The sequence below is a fragment of the Budorcas taxicolor genome, chromosome 9 (genome assembly GCF_023091745.1).
Source record: "Budorcas taxicolor isolate Tak-1 chromosome 9, Takin1.1, whole genome shotgun sequence".
In the NCBI taxonomy this organism is placed as follows: Eukaryota; Metazoa; Chordata; class Mammalia; order Artiodactyla; family Bovidae; genus Budorcas; species Budorcas taxicolor.
Window position 1 is genome coordinate 53,909,808 of NC_068918.1, and position 21,469 is coordinate 53,931,276.

Genomic DNA, 21,469 nt, shown 5'->3' on the forward strand with positions numbered 1-21,469 from the left:
GTGTTGTACATCTGAAACATAAAATGTAAATCAACTATACCTTTTTGCATTTTTAAAAATGCAAAAGCTATGCAAAAACTATATTATTAGATGACATTTTTATTAGGTAATAACTTTAGTTTTTGAAAATTCAAAGGTGACAAAAGGGAGTGCAGTGAGAAGGCAGTGTCCTCCCTACCCCAGTTTCCTGGTTCTCTTTATACAGACATTCACCAATATCAGTTTCTTGCTTACCCATCTAGAGATCATACACATTATACATTGTTCTCCTTTTTTCATTAAACAATGTATCTTATATATTCCTTTAATATCAGCACATCCATGGCCAGTTTATTTTTAGTTTTTTATAGTATTTTTTTAAAATCAGCTTTATTGAGTTATATGCTGCTGCTGCTAAGTCGCTTCAGTCGTGTCCGATTCTTTGCGACCCCATAGACGTCAGCCCACCAGGCTCCCCCGCCCCTGGGATTCTCCAGGCAAGGACACTGGAGTGGGTTGCCATTTCCTTCTCCAATGAATGAAGGTGAAAAGTGAAAGTGAAATCGCTCAGTCATGTCTGACTCTTAGCAACCCCATGGACCGCAACCTACCAGGCTCCTCCATCCATGGGATTTTCCAGGCATGAGTACTGGAGTGGGTTGCCATTGCCTTTTCCATTGAGGTATATAGTATAGTACAAATCACTATATTTCAACATGCAGTTTAATGAGTTTTATCAAAGATACCAGGTCACATAACAACCACTACCAGTTATGATAGCACAGTTTCTCTTTTATTTTTTTAACCTTCATCTGTATTACTCCCTTTTATTCTGCTTACTTGGGATTTAGTTTAAGCCTCCCTTTCTAGTTTCTTAAAGGAGAGTCTTCAGTCATTGATTTGAAACCTTTCTTCTGTTCTGATATACACACTTTCATGGTATAGATTGGTCTGCTTTAGCTACATCTCATGAATTTGCTAGTAAAGCAGTGCTAAGGGTCACCCTGTTGGCTGACCTTCTCCTAGGGATCACAGTCCTTCACTGTCCTGTTCAGTTTCATGAAACCAGTGTTCCATAAATCTTTAGTTTTCTAGTTGTTTAAGGCAAAAGGGTAATTAAGCCTAAGCCTTGTTCTTCTCTCTTGACTAGAAGCAGGAGATTACTTATTTTTTAATCCCATAGAAGAACATTTGCTTTCTTTCTAAATAATGATTACATGAATTTCCTTATAGTTTCATAATTTCACAATTGTATACAGGTATCTGTCAGATCAAGGTTTTAAATTGTAATACCCTTAAAAAAGATAAATAACAAGGCTCTGGAGACAGACCACAAGTAAGCTCTTGTTTTTACCACTTTTAACCAGCTGTGTCCTAGTTAATATCTTTTTTAATATTGAAAAACTTAGGAAATTTTCAAACATACACAAAAGAGAGTAAATGTATATTAAGCCCCATATGCTCATCATCTAGGTTCAAGAGTCCTCAAGATATTGCCAAATGTACTTCATTATCATTTTTGCTTTGTGTGTCTCAATTTTCTCATCAAAAATAAGAGATTACATCACAGTTCTTCTGACTGTTGAGTTAATGCTTGTAAAGTGTATCAGACTGTGCCTGTCAGAGAGGGAATGTGCTCTAGAAGCATTCAGTCAGTTCAGTCGCTCAGTCATGTCCTACTCTTTGCAACCCCGTGAATCACAGCACACCAGGCCTCCCTGTCCATCACCAACTTCCAGAGTTCACTCAAACTCATGTCCATCGAGTCAGTGATGCCATCCAGCCATCTCATCCTCTGTCATCCCCTTCTCCTCCTGCCCCCAATCCCTCCCAGCATCAGGGTCTTTTCCAATGAGTCGGCTCCTCGCATGAGGTGGCCAAAGTATTTTAGCTTCAGCTTCAGCATCAGTCCCTCCAATGAACACCCAGGACTGATCTCCTTTAGGATGGACTGCTTGGATCTCCCTGCAGTCCAAGGGACTCTCAAGAGTCTTCTCCAACACCACAGTTCCAAAGCATCAACTGTTCAGCGGTCAGCTTTCTTCACAGTCGAACTCTCAGATCCATACATGACCACTGGAAAAACCATAGCCTTGACTAGACGGACCTTTGTAGGCAAAGTAATGTCTCTGCTTTTTAATATGCTATCTATGTTGGTCATAACTTTCCTTCCAAGGAGTAAGCATCTTTTAATTTCATGGCTGCAGTCACCATCTGCAGTGATTTTGGAGCCCCCAAAAAATAAAGTCTGACACTGTTACCACTGTTTCTCCATCTATTTGCCATGAAGTGATGGGACCAGATGCCATGATCTTCGTTTTCTGAATGTTGAGCTTTAAGCCAACTTTTTCACTCTCCTCTTTCACTTTCATCAAGAGGCTTTTTAGTTCTTCTTCACTTTCTGCCATAAGAGTGGTATCATCTGCATATCTGAGGTTATTGATATTTCTCCCATCAATCTTGATTCCAGCTTGTGCTTCTTCCAGTCCAGCATTTCTCATGATGTACTCTGCATATAAGTTAAATAAACAGGGTGACAATATACAGCCTTGACATACTCCTTTTCCTATTTGGAACCAGTCTGTTGTTCCATGTCCAGTTCTAACTGTTGCTTCCTGACCTGCATATGGGTTTCTCAAGAGGCAGGTCAGGTGGTCTGGGATTCCCATCTCTTGAAGAATTTTCCACAGTTTATTGTGATGCACACAGTCAAAGGCTTTGGCATAGTCAATAAAGCAGAAATAGATGTTTTTCTGGAACTCTCTTGCTGTTTCCATGATCCAGCAGATGCTGGCAATTTGATCTCTGGTTCCTCCGCCTTTTCTAAAACCAGCTTGAACATCTGAAGTTCACGGTTCACGTATTGCTGAAGCCTGACTTGGAGAATTTTGAGCATTACTTTACTAGCATTCAGTTCAGTTCAGTCGCTCAGTCATGTCCGACTCCGCGACCCTCCCTGTCCATCACCAACTCCCGGACCTCACTCAAACTCATGTCCGTCGAGTCAGTAATGCCATCCAGCCATCTCATCCTCTGTCGTCCCCTTCTCCTCCTGCCCCCAATCCCTCTCAGCATCAGAGTCTTTTCCAATGAGTCAACTCTTCGCATGAGGTGGCCAAAGTATTGGAGTTTCAGCTTTAGCATCAGTCCTTCCAGTGAACACCGAGGACTGATCTCCTTTAGGATGGACTAGTTGGATCTCCTTGCAGTCCAAGGGGCTCTCAAGAGTCTTCTTCGGCTAGCATTGCTGCTGCTGCTGCTGCTGCTAAGTCGCTTCAGTCGTGTCCAACTCTGTGCGACCCCATAGACTGCAGCCCACCATGCTCCCCCGTCCCTGGGATTCTACAGGCAAGAACACTGGAGGGCGTTGCCATTTCCTTCTCCAGTGCATGAAAGTGAAAAGCATTAGGTATTGTTAAATCTTAATTGCAACTTCTCAACCACCAAGAGTAACAAATGTGTTGCTTGAGAATTTGGAATGGTAAATTCTATTTCTGGTTATCCTGGGAAGCTTTCCACATAAATATTTATATTTTTGTTTTAATTTCTGATACTATAAATATTGATAGATATTACTCATATAAATAAGATTATTTGGGGGTCCACAATAATTTTTAGACACTAAAGAATTGAGAACTAGCACACTAAACTTAATTCCTAATAATGTACCTTATTTGTGTCAAAACAATCCTCTCTGAATTTCTTCATCTTTTTACCAAGCCCCTACTGTATCTACTTGCTGAGTGTGCCACTTCTGTGTATGTTATGTGACTACCTCTTGAGTCACAGGATCAATTCCCTAAAAGTGGTTCTTTCTGAGATCTAATTTATCTTTGCTCTAAATGTCTGATTTTAAAAATAATTTATTTTTGGTTGCACTGTGTCTTTGCTGCGCACGGGCTTTATCTAGTTTTGGCGAGCAGGGGCCAATCTTTGTTGCAGTACACGGGCTTCTCATTGCAGTGGACCACACGCTCTAGGCTCATGGGCTTCAGTAGATGTGGTATGTAAGCTTAGTTGCTCCTTGGCATGTGAAATCTTCCTGGCTTAGGGATCAAACCTGTGTCTCCTTCACTGGTAGGCAGATTCTTATCCACTGTACCAGCAGGGAAGCACTCTAAATGTCTAATTTTTAACTGTCTTTGTCCAAAATACCAAAGGCTTTAGTCCACAATTATATTAAACTGTAGAGCTATGACCTAATTCATTTTAGAACTCTTGTTTGTAGAACAGAAAAAAATAACTTTTACAATTATCTTGCAGTTCACCTAATGTTGCCAAAAAATTTCACGTTGGACATTTGCGTTCTACCATCATAGGTAAGTGCTGTTAGTTTCACAGAAAGTACTGAACATGACTTTTGGAGCAGTATTGGTTTAATGCTTAAGTAGCAAAAGGACAAAGAAACAAAAAAGTGAAATGTATATGAGCTTAATGCTAATTAAATATGACCCTAAAATGAAAAAAATTGTTTTAAAAATGACAGAAATTTGTTTCAAAACCAAAAGATTGACTCAGAAACCAGGTATGTATATTTTGATTTTTAACTTGTTAAAAGTATGTATGCATATAAAGAAGAACTGAAAATTCATAAATGAAAACAGTTTTATGGGATTGATGGTCATCCTCCCAATTTTTTTGTCCATATATTTTGTTTTAAAAAATAAACTCAGTCTGAGTCATATGAGTACTAACTGGAGTTTTCAAGACTGAAAACTGAAACAGGACTATCCTATCAAAGATTACTGTAATACTTCTTGGTTGTAATGTTTGAGTGTACAGTAGACTTATGATTTCTATTAAAACATGACATTATATAGTAGCCCATCTTAAAACTGCAATTAGAATTGTGTAATATTAGAATTGGAAGGGACTTTAGAGTTTATCTCATATAATCTGTCTTCCAGTATAGAAATCTGTCTTTTGCATACTTATAAGAAAGTGATTTAATCCATACTGGAATACTCTAAAGATTTGGAGAATGTCTGTACTTCTGGAATAGGTTATATTGCACTACAGTCAACTTTTGTTGTTAGAGTTCTCAAGCAGCATTATAAGAGAGGAAATGACAGGACTTGATGAAAAAGAATAAAAGAAATATACTGTATAAGAAAAACTACATAAGTTAAAAGCATAGGAGTAATTGATGAGTAAAGCATGATAAACTTGTTTGACAGTTGTTAAGGGAAATGCTTGAACCAGGAAGAGATAATATTTATTGAAACTTACCATGTTAAGTGTTTTCATGTATTATCTGAACTAGTTTCACAGTAGCCCTGATTAGTAAGTTCTATTGGTTATAGATGAGGAAACTCAGACACCAAAAGTAACTTTCCCCAAATCACAATGCTAGTAAAGTATAGCAGCAAGGATTTGAAATTAGGTAGCCTAATTCCGAAAGCCTAGGTTCAGGCATTTAGTTGGATTTATAAGATAATAGGTGCTTCCCTGGTAGCTTAGCTGGTAAAATCTGCCTGCTATGCAGGAGACCCCAGTTCGATTCCTGGGTCGGCAAGATCCCCTGGAGAAGGGATAGGCTATCCACACCAGTGTTCATGGGCTTCCCTGGTGGATCAGATGGTAAAGAATCTGTCTGCAATGCGGGAGACCTGGGTTTGATCCCTGGGTTGGGAAGATCCCCTGGAGGAGGGCATGGCAACCTACTCCAGTATTCTTGCTTGGAGAATCCCCGAGCAATGGACAGAGGAGTCTGACAGGCTACAGTCCATGGTGTTGCAAAGAGTTGGACTCGATTAAATGACTAAGCACACACATAAGATAGTAAGGTACTACAAAAAGATAGGGATACAGTCTGAGTACCAGCTGCAAAAGGTGAATTCTGTTGCTGGGACTATAGAGTTTGGGGAAGTCTAGAAGTAGGGAAACTGGAGAAGTAGCTACTGTAATTTGTCAGCTATACCTATTGGTTAGTGGTTATTTGCAGAAAACTAGATCTCCTCTAGTAAAAGCAGGAGGGAATTTACAATGGGATATTGAATAGCTTGCAGAGTTGTTGGGAGTGCTAAAGACGCTTTGGATTAAATTGACATAGATGATGCCCAAAACTACCACAGAACTTCATCATCAAGGGAGCTTCTGCCTTTTCTTCGATTACTGCTGCTGCCAGAGTCAGGAACCTGCCATTATTCCTGGTTTATTGTACCTTTGAGAATTCAGAGAAGCAAAAGAGGTCACCCGTATCCTATCTTTCACTTCCCTTGGAAGTTATATGGCAGGACACTGGGACCTCTAGTAGTGATGCCACTAAAAGTCAAAGCCTCCACCGCTGTGCTTTTCCGAAAAAAATAAAGGTAACTCGCTTTTCACCTTCTAGATCACAAGCAAAGTGTATCTGATTGCTCATGACTTCTGGAACCCTAACTGCAAGAGGTTCTGGGGTCTGTTACTTTTAGCTTTAGTATGTGCAGAATGGAATAGATGTCAAATGTCAAACCTGAATGCATCAGCAGTACAGAAAGGTAGAAACCTTGGATTCCTGTGTGCCGTTATTTAGGGAGCAGCATGAGATGTTGGACTTCATAACTGAAAGAAGGTGGAGTGAGCTACTTAAAAAAAAAAAAAAAAAAAAAAACCATATGGCTAAGTTCTTTAGGGAACAACCAAATTATATATTCTTTGTTAATTACTGAGATTCTGTTATTTTCTGGCCTTGGAATTGACTTGGAATCACAATTACTCTGTGTATTCATAACCTCCATTAATGTTGATGAAAATTGTGAGATTTAGAATAACTACATCCTCCAAAATAATTTTTACTCCCTTTCCGTAATATAGATGAAAACACAATAATGAATGTTTTTGTTTTTAAAAAAAGTTAGTAGATTTTGTCAAGAGAATTTTCTCTTATGCTTTGATATTAGATGGTTCTTATGCCAAAACATATAAGAATGAGAAACTATGTATTTTATTGATTACTAGGAAATTTTATAGCAAATCTCAAAGAAGCTTTAGGACATCAAGTAACAAGAATAAATTATCTTGGCGATTGGGGCATGCAGTTTGGTAAGTAAGTCTGAGGTTTTATTTTTCACATCATTGTTAAGTTTAATTTGTTTTAATATCACGTTACTTGATCATCTGGACAAAATATGGTCAAACTCCCATTGGATGAAGTAGTGCCTCCTACCTGTTTTTTTTCCTGATGGCTCTTTTCCATAAATGTTGTATTTTGCTTATTAGAATAATTCTCATCATACAAGTAAGTTTTGGGGGGAGGAAACTTCATACATACAGAACAAGTCCTGAAAAATACAGACTTTTGTGCTTTTATTAAAGTAGCTTACATTCATTAGTTAAATGTAGATGTAAGTATTAGAGGAAAAGTAAGACAATGGCAAGCCACTCCTAGAAAATCCCATGGACAGAGGAGCCTGGTAGGCTGCGGTCCATGGGGTTGCTACGAGTCGGACACGACTGGGTGACTTCACTTTCGCTTTTCACTTTCACGCATTGGAGGAGGAAATGGCAACCCACTCCAGTGTTCTTGCCTGGAGAATCCCAGGGACAGGTGAGCCTGGTGGGCTGCTGTCTATGGGGTCGCACAGAGTCAGACACGACTGAAGCAACTTAGCACCAGCAGCAGCAGCAGCAAGACTAGTTATACACCCTTTTCAACAGCCTCCCCAGGCCAACCTACAGGAAATGGGATTTGTCATACCCTGAGCCAGTGGCCTAGAAGAAAAACAACCTGGAATATTTTGGCTTCCTCTTAAATTGCACAAGTCATGGAGTGGGTGATTGGTCCAAATGAAAAGAGGAAGAAAAGAGTGAGACCCAAAGAGTTGAATGCCACAGATTATGTCTAATGTCTTGAGTTCACTGAGAACCGTTGGCAGCTCATATACTGCCGTGGTTAAGGTGTGGAATGACAAGATAAATGACGTTGATGTGGTAGGGAAGGACTAGTAGCATGTAAAATGCAAAGTTTTTATTAAAATCTCAGGCTGCTACCATGTGCATTTTAAGATCTAGCCCTTGTGTCATCTCGGAAAAGCATTCTCTGACACCCCGACACACCCTTGCCCACCTTCTCACATCACCAAGTTCCTAGTATCCAGTTCTACCCAAATGGGCTTCTCTTCTAACTGTATTCTTCTGTATGCTGCTCTCCCCTGATAGGTGAAATGTTCCATGAAGGCATGGGCTATGTCTTAGTTATTTTTGTATCCATCATGCTTAGCACATAATAGGCACTCAGATTGATGAAAGAATCTGTCTTGGAAAGTCTTTCACAATCTATTCCAAAAGAAAGGCTAGGTAACGTTTTCAATACTAAATACCATGTTCCATATCTACTGAAATGAAATCAGAGTTTTTGAAAGATAAATTTATCATGATCTTCTCTTATGAATGTTATCCTCTCAGTTAATAAAAATCTTTTTTAGACACTAAAAAGAATAGAACTTGAACCTAACAGTGCCCTTACTATTCATTGTGGAGGAACAGAAAACATGCCTTGCATTTAAAAAATCCACCTGCGGCTCACAGTGGGCACTTAGAGTTTGGGGCTCTAAGCTGAACAGTCAGATTTAATAGATGGCATCCACTTTATATGAGTTTGACTGATTCAGGCACTTCACAGCCATTAGCAAATATGTGATTATGATATTCATTAAATTTTAGCTGCAGGGTTTTATTGTAGTGATTTTTCTCTAATGGACTACTATGGTTAATGGTCTGTCAACATTTCCATCAAACCATCATTGTTAAAAGAGTTTTAATTTTAGCTGTTCACCTATCCCAGATTAAAAGTTGGCCAACAGTTCTTAAGTACAGAATTAATTTTTGAAAATGTATTAGGTTGAATGTCAAATGGAATTGGCCTTTACTTTTCCTGTCTCCATTTTTTAGAATGCTTTGGGTGTCTTTTCACACCCAACTTCTAGGACCCGGAATCATGATCACATTTGCTTTTGCTTAAAAGTGAATAGTGCTGGTACTTATTTTAGTCATCCTTCTAGTTCCTGTCTAAGCTCCAAAGATTACCTACCCTGTGTTTAGCAACATTCCACTTTCTGCCGAGGCTGTATAGAAAAACATACATCAGCAAGGCCCAGCAGCAGTAGCTTCTTTAGATCTAAAGCTACGTAACTGACATAGAAACAAATTAGTTTTTTAAAATTGTACTACCTATAATTACTCTTGGCCCAGGCTACATATACCCTTCAAATCCAAAATTGCAGTCACCTTTTAGCAAAATGTCTTAAGAACATAAGTATTGACAGTCTGTATTAAGAATTTTCATTGTCATTTTCAAACCTCAACTATTATTTTTTTAAAAGTTCAAATTAATACCATCTCTGAATTTTGAACTTACAAAAGACTAAAAAAAAACAAACAATGGCAAGTGAAAGACAAATATATAGTCAGATAAAAGCATTTTGTCACCTTGAATGAGAAGAGTAATCAGAGTTTTACTTTCAGTTATTTGAGAACTAATAATTGTAACACTAATCTGATTCTTATCTTTATTTTCACATCTACAAATTTTGAAAGATACTTGAAATCACTTCCCATCATTGTCTTTTCACAAATTTTGAGTGTCTAGTGTTTCTAGTGCCTGGTAGCACGATGTCCTTCCGCAGAGTAGTGGCTCAATAAACGCTTGTTTTACTGATGTCTTGTAGGGAGGTAGGTGTTGGGCACTGTTAGCACAAAGATAAATTAGTCCCAGACTCTCCCTTTGAGCTCATAGTCTTTGGTTTCTGTGGAATTAATTTCAGTGAGCTATTCTATATATATTGAATTTGTGATTCAATATATTGAATTTGACTTGTGTCAGTTTATGGGGTAGCAGGACATGATAGTGTATATTTTGCAGTATTCTTAGGATGCATACCTGTTGCTTGCCATGACTGTTCTCTACTGTTCCATTTTTTAATTTTCTCATTTATGGATTATTGTGGTAGGTCTTCTGGGAACTGGCTTCCAGCTGTTTGGCTATGAAGAAAAACTCCAGTCCAGTCCTTTACAGCATCTCTTTGAAGTAAGTTGATGAAAAAAGAATTAGAAAATGCTTCATCTTTTTTCAGAGTACAGTGCAGCTTGGTAACACATTTTTACTCCCAGGGGCTTTAAAAAAAAAACAACGGAACTGTTCTTAAAACAAGGACCCAAAATTATTGAAAATATTGCTTATATTTTACTAAGGACTTACTTTAATTTTCTTGTCCAAATACTTCTTTTATAACTATTTTAGTTGATTTGGGACAGTATTTATTCAGGTATGGAATCTTGGCATAAACATACAGAATATCAGATTCAGCTAAGAATTCTTTTGGTCTATTATTTATTGTTATGTACTGCAGCTTCCTTTGCTCTAATAACTATAATTCATTTAGACTTGAAGAAACATGAGTATATACGTTTTTGCCCTTGTTCTGTTGTAGAGGGAAGGCATATATGTGTTTCTCCAAATTTGTGTATCCTTTGTCATCTGTCTTTCAGCTCCTTTTCCTGGCTTTTGCCCAATGCGCACGTCTTTCTGTTCTACCTCATTTAATCCATTCACTCTGCTTTTCTGTCCTCAGTTCTTCCTGGAGCTTATTAATAAAGCTCTTCCTGTCCAATTAATCTCCAGGAATGTGTTTCCTTTTCATTGTCCCAGTTATCTCTGGGCCTGACAAAGAGCACAGATATTACCAGCCACTTCGGTGACATATGGGGGATCAGACTAAGGTTGTGTGTAAGGAAGCGCGCTTGCCAAGCAACGCTTTACCCCTCTAGCCAGAGCCACAGAGAGCGCGTCGTTTTCATTTTTATTATATTATTTTGTATTTAACAAAACACATCTGATTCTTAAAGATCTTTAACATTTGTGATTTCCTCCCGAGTTTGTACCTTCAGTTGCATTTCAAATGCCTATGTTTTGATTTATGAAAGTGAAAGTGTTAGTCACTCAGTCGTGTCCGACTCTTTGCAAACCCATGGACTGCTCTGTCCATGGAATTCTCCAGGTGAGAATACTGAAGTGGGTTGCCATTCCCTTCTTCAGGGGATCTTCCTGACCCAGAGACTGAACCCGAGTCTCTTACCATCTGAGCCATTTGATTTATACTGTTAACCAAAAGATTTTTACCCCCTCTTTCCCATTGAGAGTTTTATGGATAGTCGAGAGTTTAAAAATTAGTAAATCTTTATGGTTGTCAATAACGTATGCTGCCTTAGTGCCTGGCATTTTACTGTATTATTTTCTAAAACTATGAATAATCATGAGTATTTTTACCATGAGCTTAGTGAACCTTTCATCAGATCCAGGCCTCAGAGACAAACTCACAGTGCAAGAAAGGCAAGAAACCACTTGGAGACCTTGTGTTGTTCAGAGCACATTCTTTAAGATAGAGTACAGTTTGACATATGAGAGTTACTCCTGGCATTTTCTCCCACCCAATTTCAGAAGTTTTTTATTTAATCCTGACAATAGTAAATGTTTGTGTCCCATAATCTTTTAAATATTGTAGTAAAATTTGTTCTTAAACTCTCTGGCAACCTAAACATACATTTTATTCTATGCAGTTTAATATAGTTTCCAGCCTCTTGAGACTCATAAGAAGAGGAGTATCATACATCTACATTAGAGATTGTTGATTGACAGACACACATAAGGGACAGGCGAAGGGGGTACTTTCATGAATAACAAAAAACTCAAGGCATAATAGTATTGCTTTCATAAAGTGTTCTTTTGCCTAATAGCTTCATGGTGTTGTTGTTTTAGTTGCTAAGTCATGTCTGACTCTTCTGTGACCCCATGGACTGTAACCTGCCAAACTACTCTGCCCATGGGGTTTTCTAGGCAAGATTACTGGAGTGGGTTGTCATTTCCTTCTCCAGGGGATCTTTCCAACGCAAGGATCGAACCTGTGTCTCCTGCTTAGGAGGTGATTCTTTACCACTGAACTACCTGGGAAGCCCTAATAGCTTCACAGAGGAGCAGTGTTTATAGGCAAAAGAGAGCTAGTCAAATACACCCACCTTGCTGTTTGTAATAGTAGACAGCAATCCATTAGAGCACTTATCTGCTTTCTTCCTCCTTCCTTTGCTGAATGGAGAAAAATGCAGAACCTACTATGGCAGACTCTAGGTTATTTTATCTTTGTGCTATTTTTGCAGACCCAGTTTCATTTTAAAATTATAGTTGTCACTGTAGGTTACTTCCAGCAACAGCTTTTAATATAAATGAGAACGTTTGTCCCTTTTTGAGTGGTAAGCAAATGTTAATGATTTTGTCCTGTTTCTAAACAGAAAACCTGAACCTTGGTCAAACCCATTTTTTTCCTTCTCAAGTTACAGATGGAGCTCTTTTAGAGGAAGGATCTGTCTTCTTGGTCTTTTATCTGCAGCCTCAGACACCGTGCCTTACAGTAAATGCTTGAATGAATTTGCTTCTTCTGTTTAAGTTGTGGCATAAAGAAACCTTTTGTAAAGCTCCAAGGAAGGGCTAACTATCATAGGATACACTATTTAGCATTTGTCCAAAATTTAACTTACCATACAGTTTACTGGTGAAGAAGCCAAGTGCCAAGCCCAAGAATCCACCACAGGCAACTTTGCTCCAGAGTGCTCTGTGTGCTGCCCTGCCTCACCCCACCACTGGCTCTGCAGAGTGCCTTTCTGAGCCAGTCGCTTCCACTGGCTGTCATTATTTACAAAGCATTTTCCTTTCTTTCAAAATTAAATTGCTGTGCCCCAGGCGCAATTAGTAGTTTAGCTGTCACAGTTTCAGTCTTCTAGTGTATTTGTTTTAAATTTGGCTTTGGCCATCCAGGAGCAGATTTCATGGCCTGGGTGCCTCTAATTTGCACCATGATCAGTATCCCCCCAGTTTCAGTTTCTTAGCCAGGTTAGAAATTATATCATAGTTTTAGCATTTGTTTTCTGTGATGAAAATATTTAATGTAGTCATTTCTCTGCTGCATTTCCATGCTTGTGCTTTGCTCTATCTAAAATGGTTGTTCTCTGCACCTGTAGTCATTCTTTAACCAGGACATCTGGCCATGCTGTGCATTGACCTAGGACTATTTTTTAGCCAACATTCGAAACCTTTCCTTTTCATTGTTCTACTAATTTCTCACGAACCAGAGAAGTGGCTTTTAATAGTTCCTCCCCTCCCCCAGATTGGCTGATGAGTTAAATAATATTTTTGCTGTTTAAAATTCACACTACTGATTCAAAGAAAACATTAGTAGTAAGTTTTGAAATACTTTTCAAAAAGCCTTCCCACTAACATAAAAGAAATAGTTCTTACGATGTTAATAATGTTAAATCTAAATCATAGGTATGGGGGTCATCATTTACTCAGGTTTAATGATTTTTAAAAGTAATTTCTCAGAGTTCCTCCTAGATTTAAGCTACTTGAATGGACCTTAATAAAAGCTAACTCTGTACCTTCAAGAACAGAGAACCCAGTCACTTTTTTCTGTTTTCGGTTTTTTGGTTTGGTGGCTTTTTTTGCTTGCTTGTTTTTTGCTACAGAAGATTTTAGAGCTTCACTTGTTGATGTTGCATATTAATTGTATTTTGAGAACTATAGAGATTCCTCTGAAATATGAGCAGCCTCTCATAAGAGGTAAAAATGCCAATACAGTATGCATTAGCCTTGTACCCTATCACTGGCTTTTTTTTTCCCTTTGGTCATGCCACACAATTTGTGGGATCTTAGTTCCCTGATCAGGGAACAAAGCTGGGCACCAGCAAGGAAAGCACCGTGTACTAACCACTGGACCACCAGGGAAGTCCCCTAGCACTGGCATCTGTAAAGATTCAGGATGATCCCTGTAGTATTTCGTTATTTTTACCCTGCCCCTTTTCTAAAAGGATTTGAGGTAATCACAGTGATGGGCATTTAGCAAAAGAGACATAGAAAGTTGGAGATAATGTATTACTAGGTAATGTGTATGTAAGAGATTTTACCCTGAGTTTCCTGATATCAGTAGTAAAATAATAAAAACAAGATAAGGCAGGACCAAACCATGAATTTAATAAGTGATAATGTTTACTTGCTCCCATTTTTTAAAATCAAAAGACCATGTCTTTTTCTGACTTAAGAATCTCAAAACAATTTCTCAAAGTAAATCAAGCCTAAATCAATTCTAGACATATATAGGATTATATATGCAGTTAATATTCATACTGTTTAAAGAATTTAATTCAAATGTAATCTGTTGATTTAATCCACATTACTTTTTTCAGGGAAAATGATTGTTGTGATTGAGGTGGATTTTACTTGTTACAACATCTACAAGAAATAGCTTTTAAATTATAAACCTGAGTATGAACCCAGCCATCACTTTTGAGAGTGGTGGGAGCCAACTCAAGTTAGGTTAGGGATTTCCCACCTCCCAAGTCACACAGAGGCTCTTGTGTGCATCCCAAGGGAGCTGTCGAGTCCTCTTCTTGGCTTCAGTGCACACTACTCTTGACTCACATGCCCAGGATCCAAGCCTATATGATGCCCTGGAGGCACCCAGCTCTGCTTGTGTGACAGACTTCACCTGGGAGGTCTTGCTGTGTCTCAGTTCCACAGGCCCGGAGACCAGCCTCCATGTGTGGGGACACTGTGAACCGCTGCCCTGTGAGGGCCTGCCGCCACCTGAGGGGCTGCCCAGCCTATGCTATCCCCAGGAGTTTTTCCCTCAGGTCCTTCTCAGTCTGGGCAATTCTCTCCTCTCTCCTGGCAACTTCTCTGCTTCACCGTTGCTCATGACGTGTCTTCCTCAAAGCCACATGCTTTCTCCCTCACCCTCACTCCCCTCAGACAGCGCTACAGTGTCCCATTGTTCTCTGGGTGTTCTTAGAACAAGAATGGAAATACCAAGCAAGGCCAGACTAAACATGTTAAGAACTCAGCCATTATCTCACCCCACTGAAATGTGGGAAGAACAGGTTTTTCAGCAGAGAGCAGTATTTATTAGGCATGTGCATGGTGACCCACAGCAAGTCAGTAACTGTCACCCTTTGATAGAGGTGTAAGGTACCATGAATGTAATTATATATACGCAGAGAATAAAAATCAGAAATTCCAAACATTAAAAGAAGATAAAGGGATGGTAAAATGCTGTTTATATGCTGCTAATGATGTTCTAATGAGAAGTTTGGTGATTAATACATTAGTTACATCAAATGATTTCTTTTTTTACCTAGGAAGTTTTGACTGTATTAACTGATATATTAAATTGTAATAACATGAATTTAAATTTATTTGATATTTCATTTAATATTAGGAATTGGTCTCAACCAGAGAAATTTCTAATCAATACATGAAACATTAAATGAACTTGTTTGGATTATAGTCAGGAATTTGTTACATGTTATTTTCTAAAATATGAGATCAAAATTAAACGCATTTTAAGATAGAGGACAAACAAATATTGAGATAAAAGAATCTTTAGTGTCAAAGTTATGCTAACCATCCTTAGCAGTTACTTTCAGTTTTAAAAACAAAAATAACCAGGAGTGGGGTTAGAACCCTGCATCAAGGAATTCAGGTGTGCCTATGCAGCTCTTGTATTCTAGAATCAAATTTAAGGACTGAGCGGGGAGTGAGAGAGCATTATCTACTACTTTAAGTTTTCACACTTATTTCTTACATTTGGGCAGGTCATCCCAATAGCTGATTATAATTAATCAATTAAATTAGGAATAAAATGTCATGCTTTTTGGCAATCCCAACATTTAGAAATAGAAGGAATGATTAATACTCCTTTCAGGAAGTCTCAGACATTTATTTTATTCTCTTAACTAGTAATACAGCTGGCTTTTGCATTCTAGTAACCTAAAAGAAAAATTGCATCTCCATCCTCAAAAACATTTTTCTTCAACCATCCTCTAAAACACTTTTATTCAGCCACATTGTTACATATCAAATGCAATTTTAAATTTTCCTTTTTATTCCCTTTGAGTCTGAATCTAACCTCAGAAGGGGGCTGTCTTCAGAATACATACTTTCTGAGGGTAATGGATTCAAAGTAACTGTAAATTGAAAAGTGTAATTTCAGAAATGCATTGTGTAAAATTTTACTTTGAAGGAAAAAGTATTTCTTTTCTAATATGCTAATGAATGTTAATAGTTTTATATAGTACGTTTACAGGCAGATTGTTAAATGCCAATTAAGGCTCTTCTATTGTTCTGTTTGATAATGTCAGTTGATTCTCAGTAATGTTTGGTTTCTCCCTACAAATTGCTGAAATGCCAAGCTTGTCTTCATGAATTAGGAATGGTTTTTTGTTTTAATTATTTCTATTTTAAATTTTAAGGAAGGGAGAAAAAGATTCTGGTGATGTTTTTCCTAAAATATTCTTATCAGTATTTTGAGTGTATATTTAGATTTTTTAATGTTTGACTGTTTGAGTTTAGGATCCTAGATTTTTTAAAAAAAACTAATACCTTTCCTCTTCTGAAAATAAGGGTTTTTAATATATTCGCTTCTAAGCTGAATGTGCATGCACACACACACACCACACATACATGTATGTGAGGGAGAGATGGAGAGAAGAGGGGCAAGAGAGAGGGAGAGGGTGGAGGTATTAATTTTGAGTAACAAGCCATTTATAGACATATGTATGCCTTTACTTCTGCAGGCTGGACTATTAAGCAGTTGTCATTGGATAGGTCATTCAAAAGTCAGGAAGTCTGCAGATTACTGTTTTGCAGCGACTCTCTTTTTTCCTACACCTTACCAAAAATCTTTCTCTGTGTTCTGACTGACTTATTCATAGGACCATGTAGAAATTAATTCTTTATGATAAGTATCAGGTCTCCCTAAACCACCCTTAAGTTAAGGACTCACTAGAAGGATTCACAACACTCAGCATATGGTTGAACTCACAGCTAAGATCTGTTATAGTAAAAAGATGCCAAACAAAATCAGCCAAGGGAAAAGGCACATGGGGGCAAGTCCAGAGGAAATCAGGCCTAAGCCTCCAAGTCCTTTGCTAATAGAGTCACCCAGGATGTACTTAATTCCTCCTACAACAAATTGTGACAGCCTGTGTGAAATGTTGTCTACCAGGGAAGCTCCTTGGAGGCTGATTACGTAGCCCCCCTCTTTGTAGCTTGGTACTAAAATTCCAAACTCCTGGAAGAAAAGCGGGTGTTTAGCATAAACCATATTGTTTGAACAAGCAGTTTAGAGGCACTGTGATCCACTCTTACTGGTTGGATTGGTAGGAGCATTGTCAAAATTCAGGTTCCCCAGATGGCAGCCAAGAGCTAACCTTGCAGACAACACATTTTAAGGATAGCAGTTTCTAGACCTGCTGTGTTATTAACTCTTTTCAGAGTTGGACACAACTTAGCAACTAAACAACAGCAACCTGTATTTGAAAGCACTTATTTGTTCACTTTTGCAATTCCATTAATTAACATGAGCCATCTATGAAAGCTGAGGCCTTTTTAGCTTGAGATAAGTGTTCAATACCCTGTTCCTTTCGTTAGTAGTGTCTAGAGGGTATAAGCCACATTGTTGTTGTTTAGTCTCTAAGTCATGTCTGTCTCTCTGCGACCCCATGGACTGTAACCCTCCAGGTTCCTCTGTCCATGGGATTTCCCAAACAAGAATACTGGAGGGGGTTACCATTCTCTTCTCCAGGAAATCTTCGCGACCCAGGAATCAAACCCACGTTGGCAGGTGGATTCTTTACCATTGAGCCACCTGAGAGGCCATAAACCACATTATGGTTGTCCTAAAGTATTCTCTAGCAATAAAATCACTTTTTTCTACCTAAGGTCTGCTACCATGATATTTTAAGAGTATGTAAGGGTTTAGAGGTCTCATATTTTTGGGTGGCTTATTTGCCAATTCTTTTTTTAATATCATGCTACTTTAATAGCTTGCTGGAAAAAATATGAGGATAGTAAATTTATTGTTCATGTTTCACCCTGCAAGTGAGTTACAACTTTATAGTCCATAATGCATCACTTCAATATTACTTGAGCTATATTGTTGATGTTTTTATATCACTTACCAACCTTGTGGTTTAGAGACTGGAAAATGATTCTGTGAACACAAAATCCTCGCACTGGAAGGGCCCTTAATAAGCCATCCACCTGCACTCCCATCACTGAGTGGGGCAGAGCTAAGCCAGCCAGGACGGATCGTGCAAAAGCACACTGAAATGAGTGCTTCTCACGGTTCTCAAGAGCCCAAGTTGGAGCATAATTAAGCTAACTATCCCGAAGGTCTTTCTGTATCACCTGTTTTGGTTTTTTTTTCCCCTGGTCTTTGCAGATTTAGAGAAGAGTTCAAAATGTTTTTCATTACTGCTAAATAACTGCTAAATCATCCTTTGGCCTTTTCTTTCCCAGACTGAACTAGTCTACTGTCTTCAGCCTTTTCTCAGAGAAGTCACAGCAATAATAATTTCACTTTTTTTTTTTTTTTAAGAAGAAATGCTAGCTTAGTCTAAACTAGGCATTCTTGATCTAACAGTATATGAACTTGTATGAGAAGAAAAAAATTATGCATTATTTTCATTAACCTCAATCAGAAATTTAATGTTTTCCTCTGTTACTATATCACAAATATTTTTAAATATTTGAACATTAATATTTCAATGTGATTATTTCCTGTATTGTATAATCCTATGTATATGCATTTTGAGAACAGGTAGGTAGGGCTCACTAAGGGTCCATAGCAAAAAAAAAAAAAAAGGTTACACTCGTGAGAAGGGCACTTGTGTAACCTTTAAATGAAAATTCTCCAGATTGTTTTGTTTTCCTCTTTTCTGTTTTGAAGGTAACAGTGACTAGTAGTGTACTTCATTTAATATACTATTATGCCTTTAGGTTTATGTACAAGTTAATAAAGAAGCAGCGGACAATAAAAACATAGCACAATCAGCACATGAGTTCTTCCAGCGACTGGAACTAGGCGACATGCAAGCACTTGCACTGTGGCGGAAATTTCGGGACCTGAGCATAGACGAGTACATGCGGATTTACAAGGTGCCCACCCACTCTCCTGCTATCCTGTCATGTAATACAGCTCTTCATTGGCACTCCTGGCCGGAAAGGTTGCTTCTGAAGCTCAGATTTGTTGTTTGTCACTGAGTTGATAGTGACATACATATTGTTGGGACTCACATATTGTTCTTTAGGCTGAAAGTTAGAGCTATGAAATAAATTTTAAAAAAGAACTTCACAGGCTGAATATGAAGTGATATCCTGATACTTCGTTTCAGTCTGGCATTTCTTTTCTTTCTTCTATCATCCCTTCACTTTTTCTTAACCATTGTTTCTTCTCTTGCTTCCTTAGGCATATATGTGATGGCTATAAATTTGTTCATCTAATAACCTGTTGGGAATGGGAGAAATACAACACATAGTAAAAGACATAGAAGTTCTTTTCTCATGGACTTTACATTCTCACATGGACACAGCAAATTAAACAAATTCACGGCAATACAGATTAAAGAAGAACTTTGAGAGTGTGTTCAATGGTGATGCATGCATGGAGAAAAGTGAAACTGAGGAGGGAGGATCAGATGGGCTGCCTGAGCAGGGTTTCAGCAAAGAACCCACATGGCTGGAGTAAGGAAGCGAGATGAAAAACAGTAGGAGCAGGGTCCGAGGGGTTGTAGAGTAGGGCAGGAGATAGGACATTTTCCAGGACTGTGCAGTGGAAATGGCTAGCATCCTGCTGCGGTGGAAACGTCCCATATCATGCTGTCCAGTATGGTGGCCTCCTGCCGCACGTGGCCATTGAGCGCTTTCAAGGGCTCACACTTCAGTGTGAGTAGTGTGACAGAGAAACTGAATATTCACTTTTCTTTCATGTGCATTTGAATAACCACAGGTGCCTAGCAACTCCCCTCCTGGACAGCACAGTACCACTGTGGGGGCTTGACTGATATGGGGGAGCCACTAGAAGGTTGGAGTGCCAGAGTAACTTGATTTAATTCTTATTTTCCCCATCTGTATGACAGACTGTAGAGCATCCTGTTTTGTCTTAGGGTAAGATAATAGGACTTGTAAGTAACTCTTTTTCCTTTTGTTTCTGAACCCTCTTAGCGTCTAGGAGTACACTTTGATGAATATTCAGGAGAATCGTTTTATCGTGAAAAATCTCAAGAAGTCTTAAAGTTGCTGGACAGTAAAGGACTCCTGCAGAAAACACTGTATGATCAGGTTCCTGTTCTTTAGAAAGTTCTTTGTAGTTCTTTGAAGTTAGTATTGATGTATTCTCTCAGTAAAGACAGCAGAGTCTTGTGTGCAGCTTTCCTGGCATTTGTTATCATGCTTTTTGCCATTCAGACTAGTTTCCCACATGCTGTTTTGTGCTGCCAAAGCAAAATCCTGGTAAGCTTGGGAGAAAGACTATTATCTTGTCTTTACATATGAGGAAACAAGCACAGAAAGTGTAAAGTGATCTGTCTAAGCTTGCACAAGCTGATCATGGTATAACTGGAATAGGGAAATGAACTCTTCATACTCAATCCTGCCTCTTTAAAAAGATCCCATCCTGTTCAAAAGGATTTAAAACAGCTTCTGAGAATAGCTATAATACAACCCGAAGCTTTTGAAAGAGTAAAATGAGGAAATCAAGAAGCAGGAGCAGAAAAAATAATAAGTCAGGAATGATATTAGTGCATCATGCGACACACACTGGGATTCTGCTGCTTTGCTTACGGTAGGTTTGCACTTTAGCTCATCAGCCAGAGAAATGGTACCTTCACAGGAGCCCAGGCATGTGTAACACAGAAGCAAACCAGTTGTTTAGATGTACCATTTTTCGTATCACCAAAGAGCAGCTTCTCTCATCCTTTTAAGAAAGACAAGAGGATGTGGTTCACAGAATCCTCAGTAGTGTCCTTAAGGAAAATTTTTAGATTGCCTTGTACAGATTCTAATTTTTGATTGGGCAGGAAAGACAGTAACAAAATTTGGTTAATTTATTACTCATAGTTACTCTTGCATGTTAAAAACTAACCCAATATTGAGTGTTATAATAACTTGGATTTGAAGAACATGTTTCATGGTTAAAACTGCAGTTGAAATCTCGTTTTCAACTCAGTTTGTTAAAGACTTCAGTTACCTCATCCAAAGCTACAGAATTTTAAAAGATAAGTAAATATTAAACCAGATACCTACTCTTAATAGTCATTCAGTGCAGATTGCCTCCTGTTTTTCTTCATTGTTGGTTATACTGCTTATTGCTACATAAGGAATAAAAATAGCTTCCAGTTTGCCAAAGATAAGATTATAGATACTATATTGTTAAAGGTCTTAATTCATTATGTTGTTTCAGAATTACCTTTTTTTTTTTTGCATTTTCTAGAAAAGGCACTGCTGTAGTAGATCTTTCAGGGAATGGTGACCCCTCCTCAATTTGTACTGTAATGCGAAGTGATGGGACGTCTCTGTATGCAACCAGGTTTGTGTCTTATATGAAGCTCGTCATTAGAATGTATGATTTCATGTTCTTTGTTCTAGGATTAATGCTAAGACAAATCATTTCATTCTCAAAACTGTTAC

At 38.3% G+C, this 21,469-nt stretch overlaps 1 protein-coding gene across 1 annotated transcript in view; it reads left to right on the forward strand.

The window, feature by feature from the left end:
- RARS2 (arginyl-tRNA synthetase 2, mitochondrial) overlaps positions 1-21,469 on the forward strand; it is a 72,549-nt gene that overhangs the window by 37,549 nt on the left and 13,531 nt on the right. The window contains exons 6-11 of the mRNA XM_052645784.1: positions 4,243-4,298; positions 6,919-7,002; positions 9,909-9,985; positions 18,782-18,940; positions 20,006-20,112; positions 21,273-21,368. Coding sequence (XP_052501744.1) covers positions 4,243-4,298; positions 6,919-7,002; positions 9,909-9,985; positions 18,782-18,940; positions 20,006-20,112; positions 21,273-21,368 — 579 coding nt within the window. The remainder of the gene's footprint in view (positions 1-4,242; positions 4,299-6,918; positions 7,003-9,908; positions 9,986-18,781; positions 18,941-20,005; positions 20,113-21,272; positions 21,369-21,469) is intronic.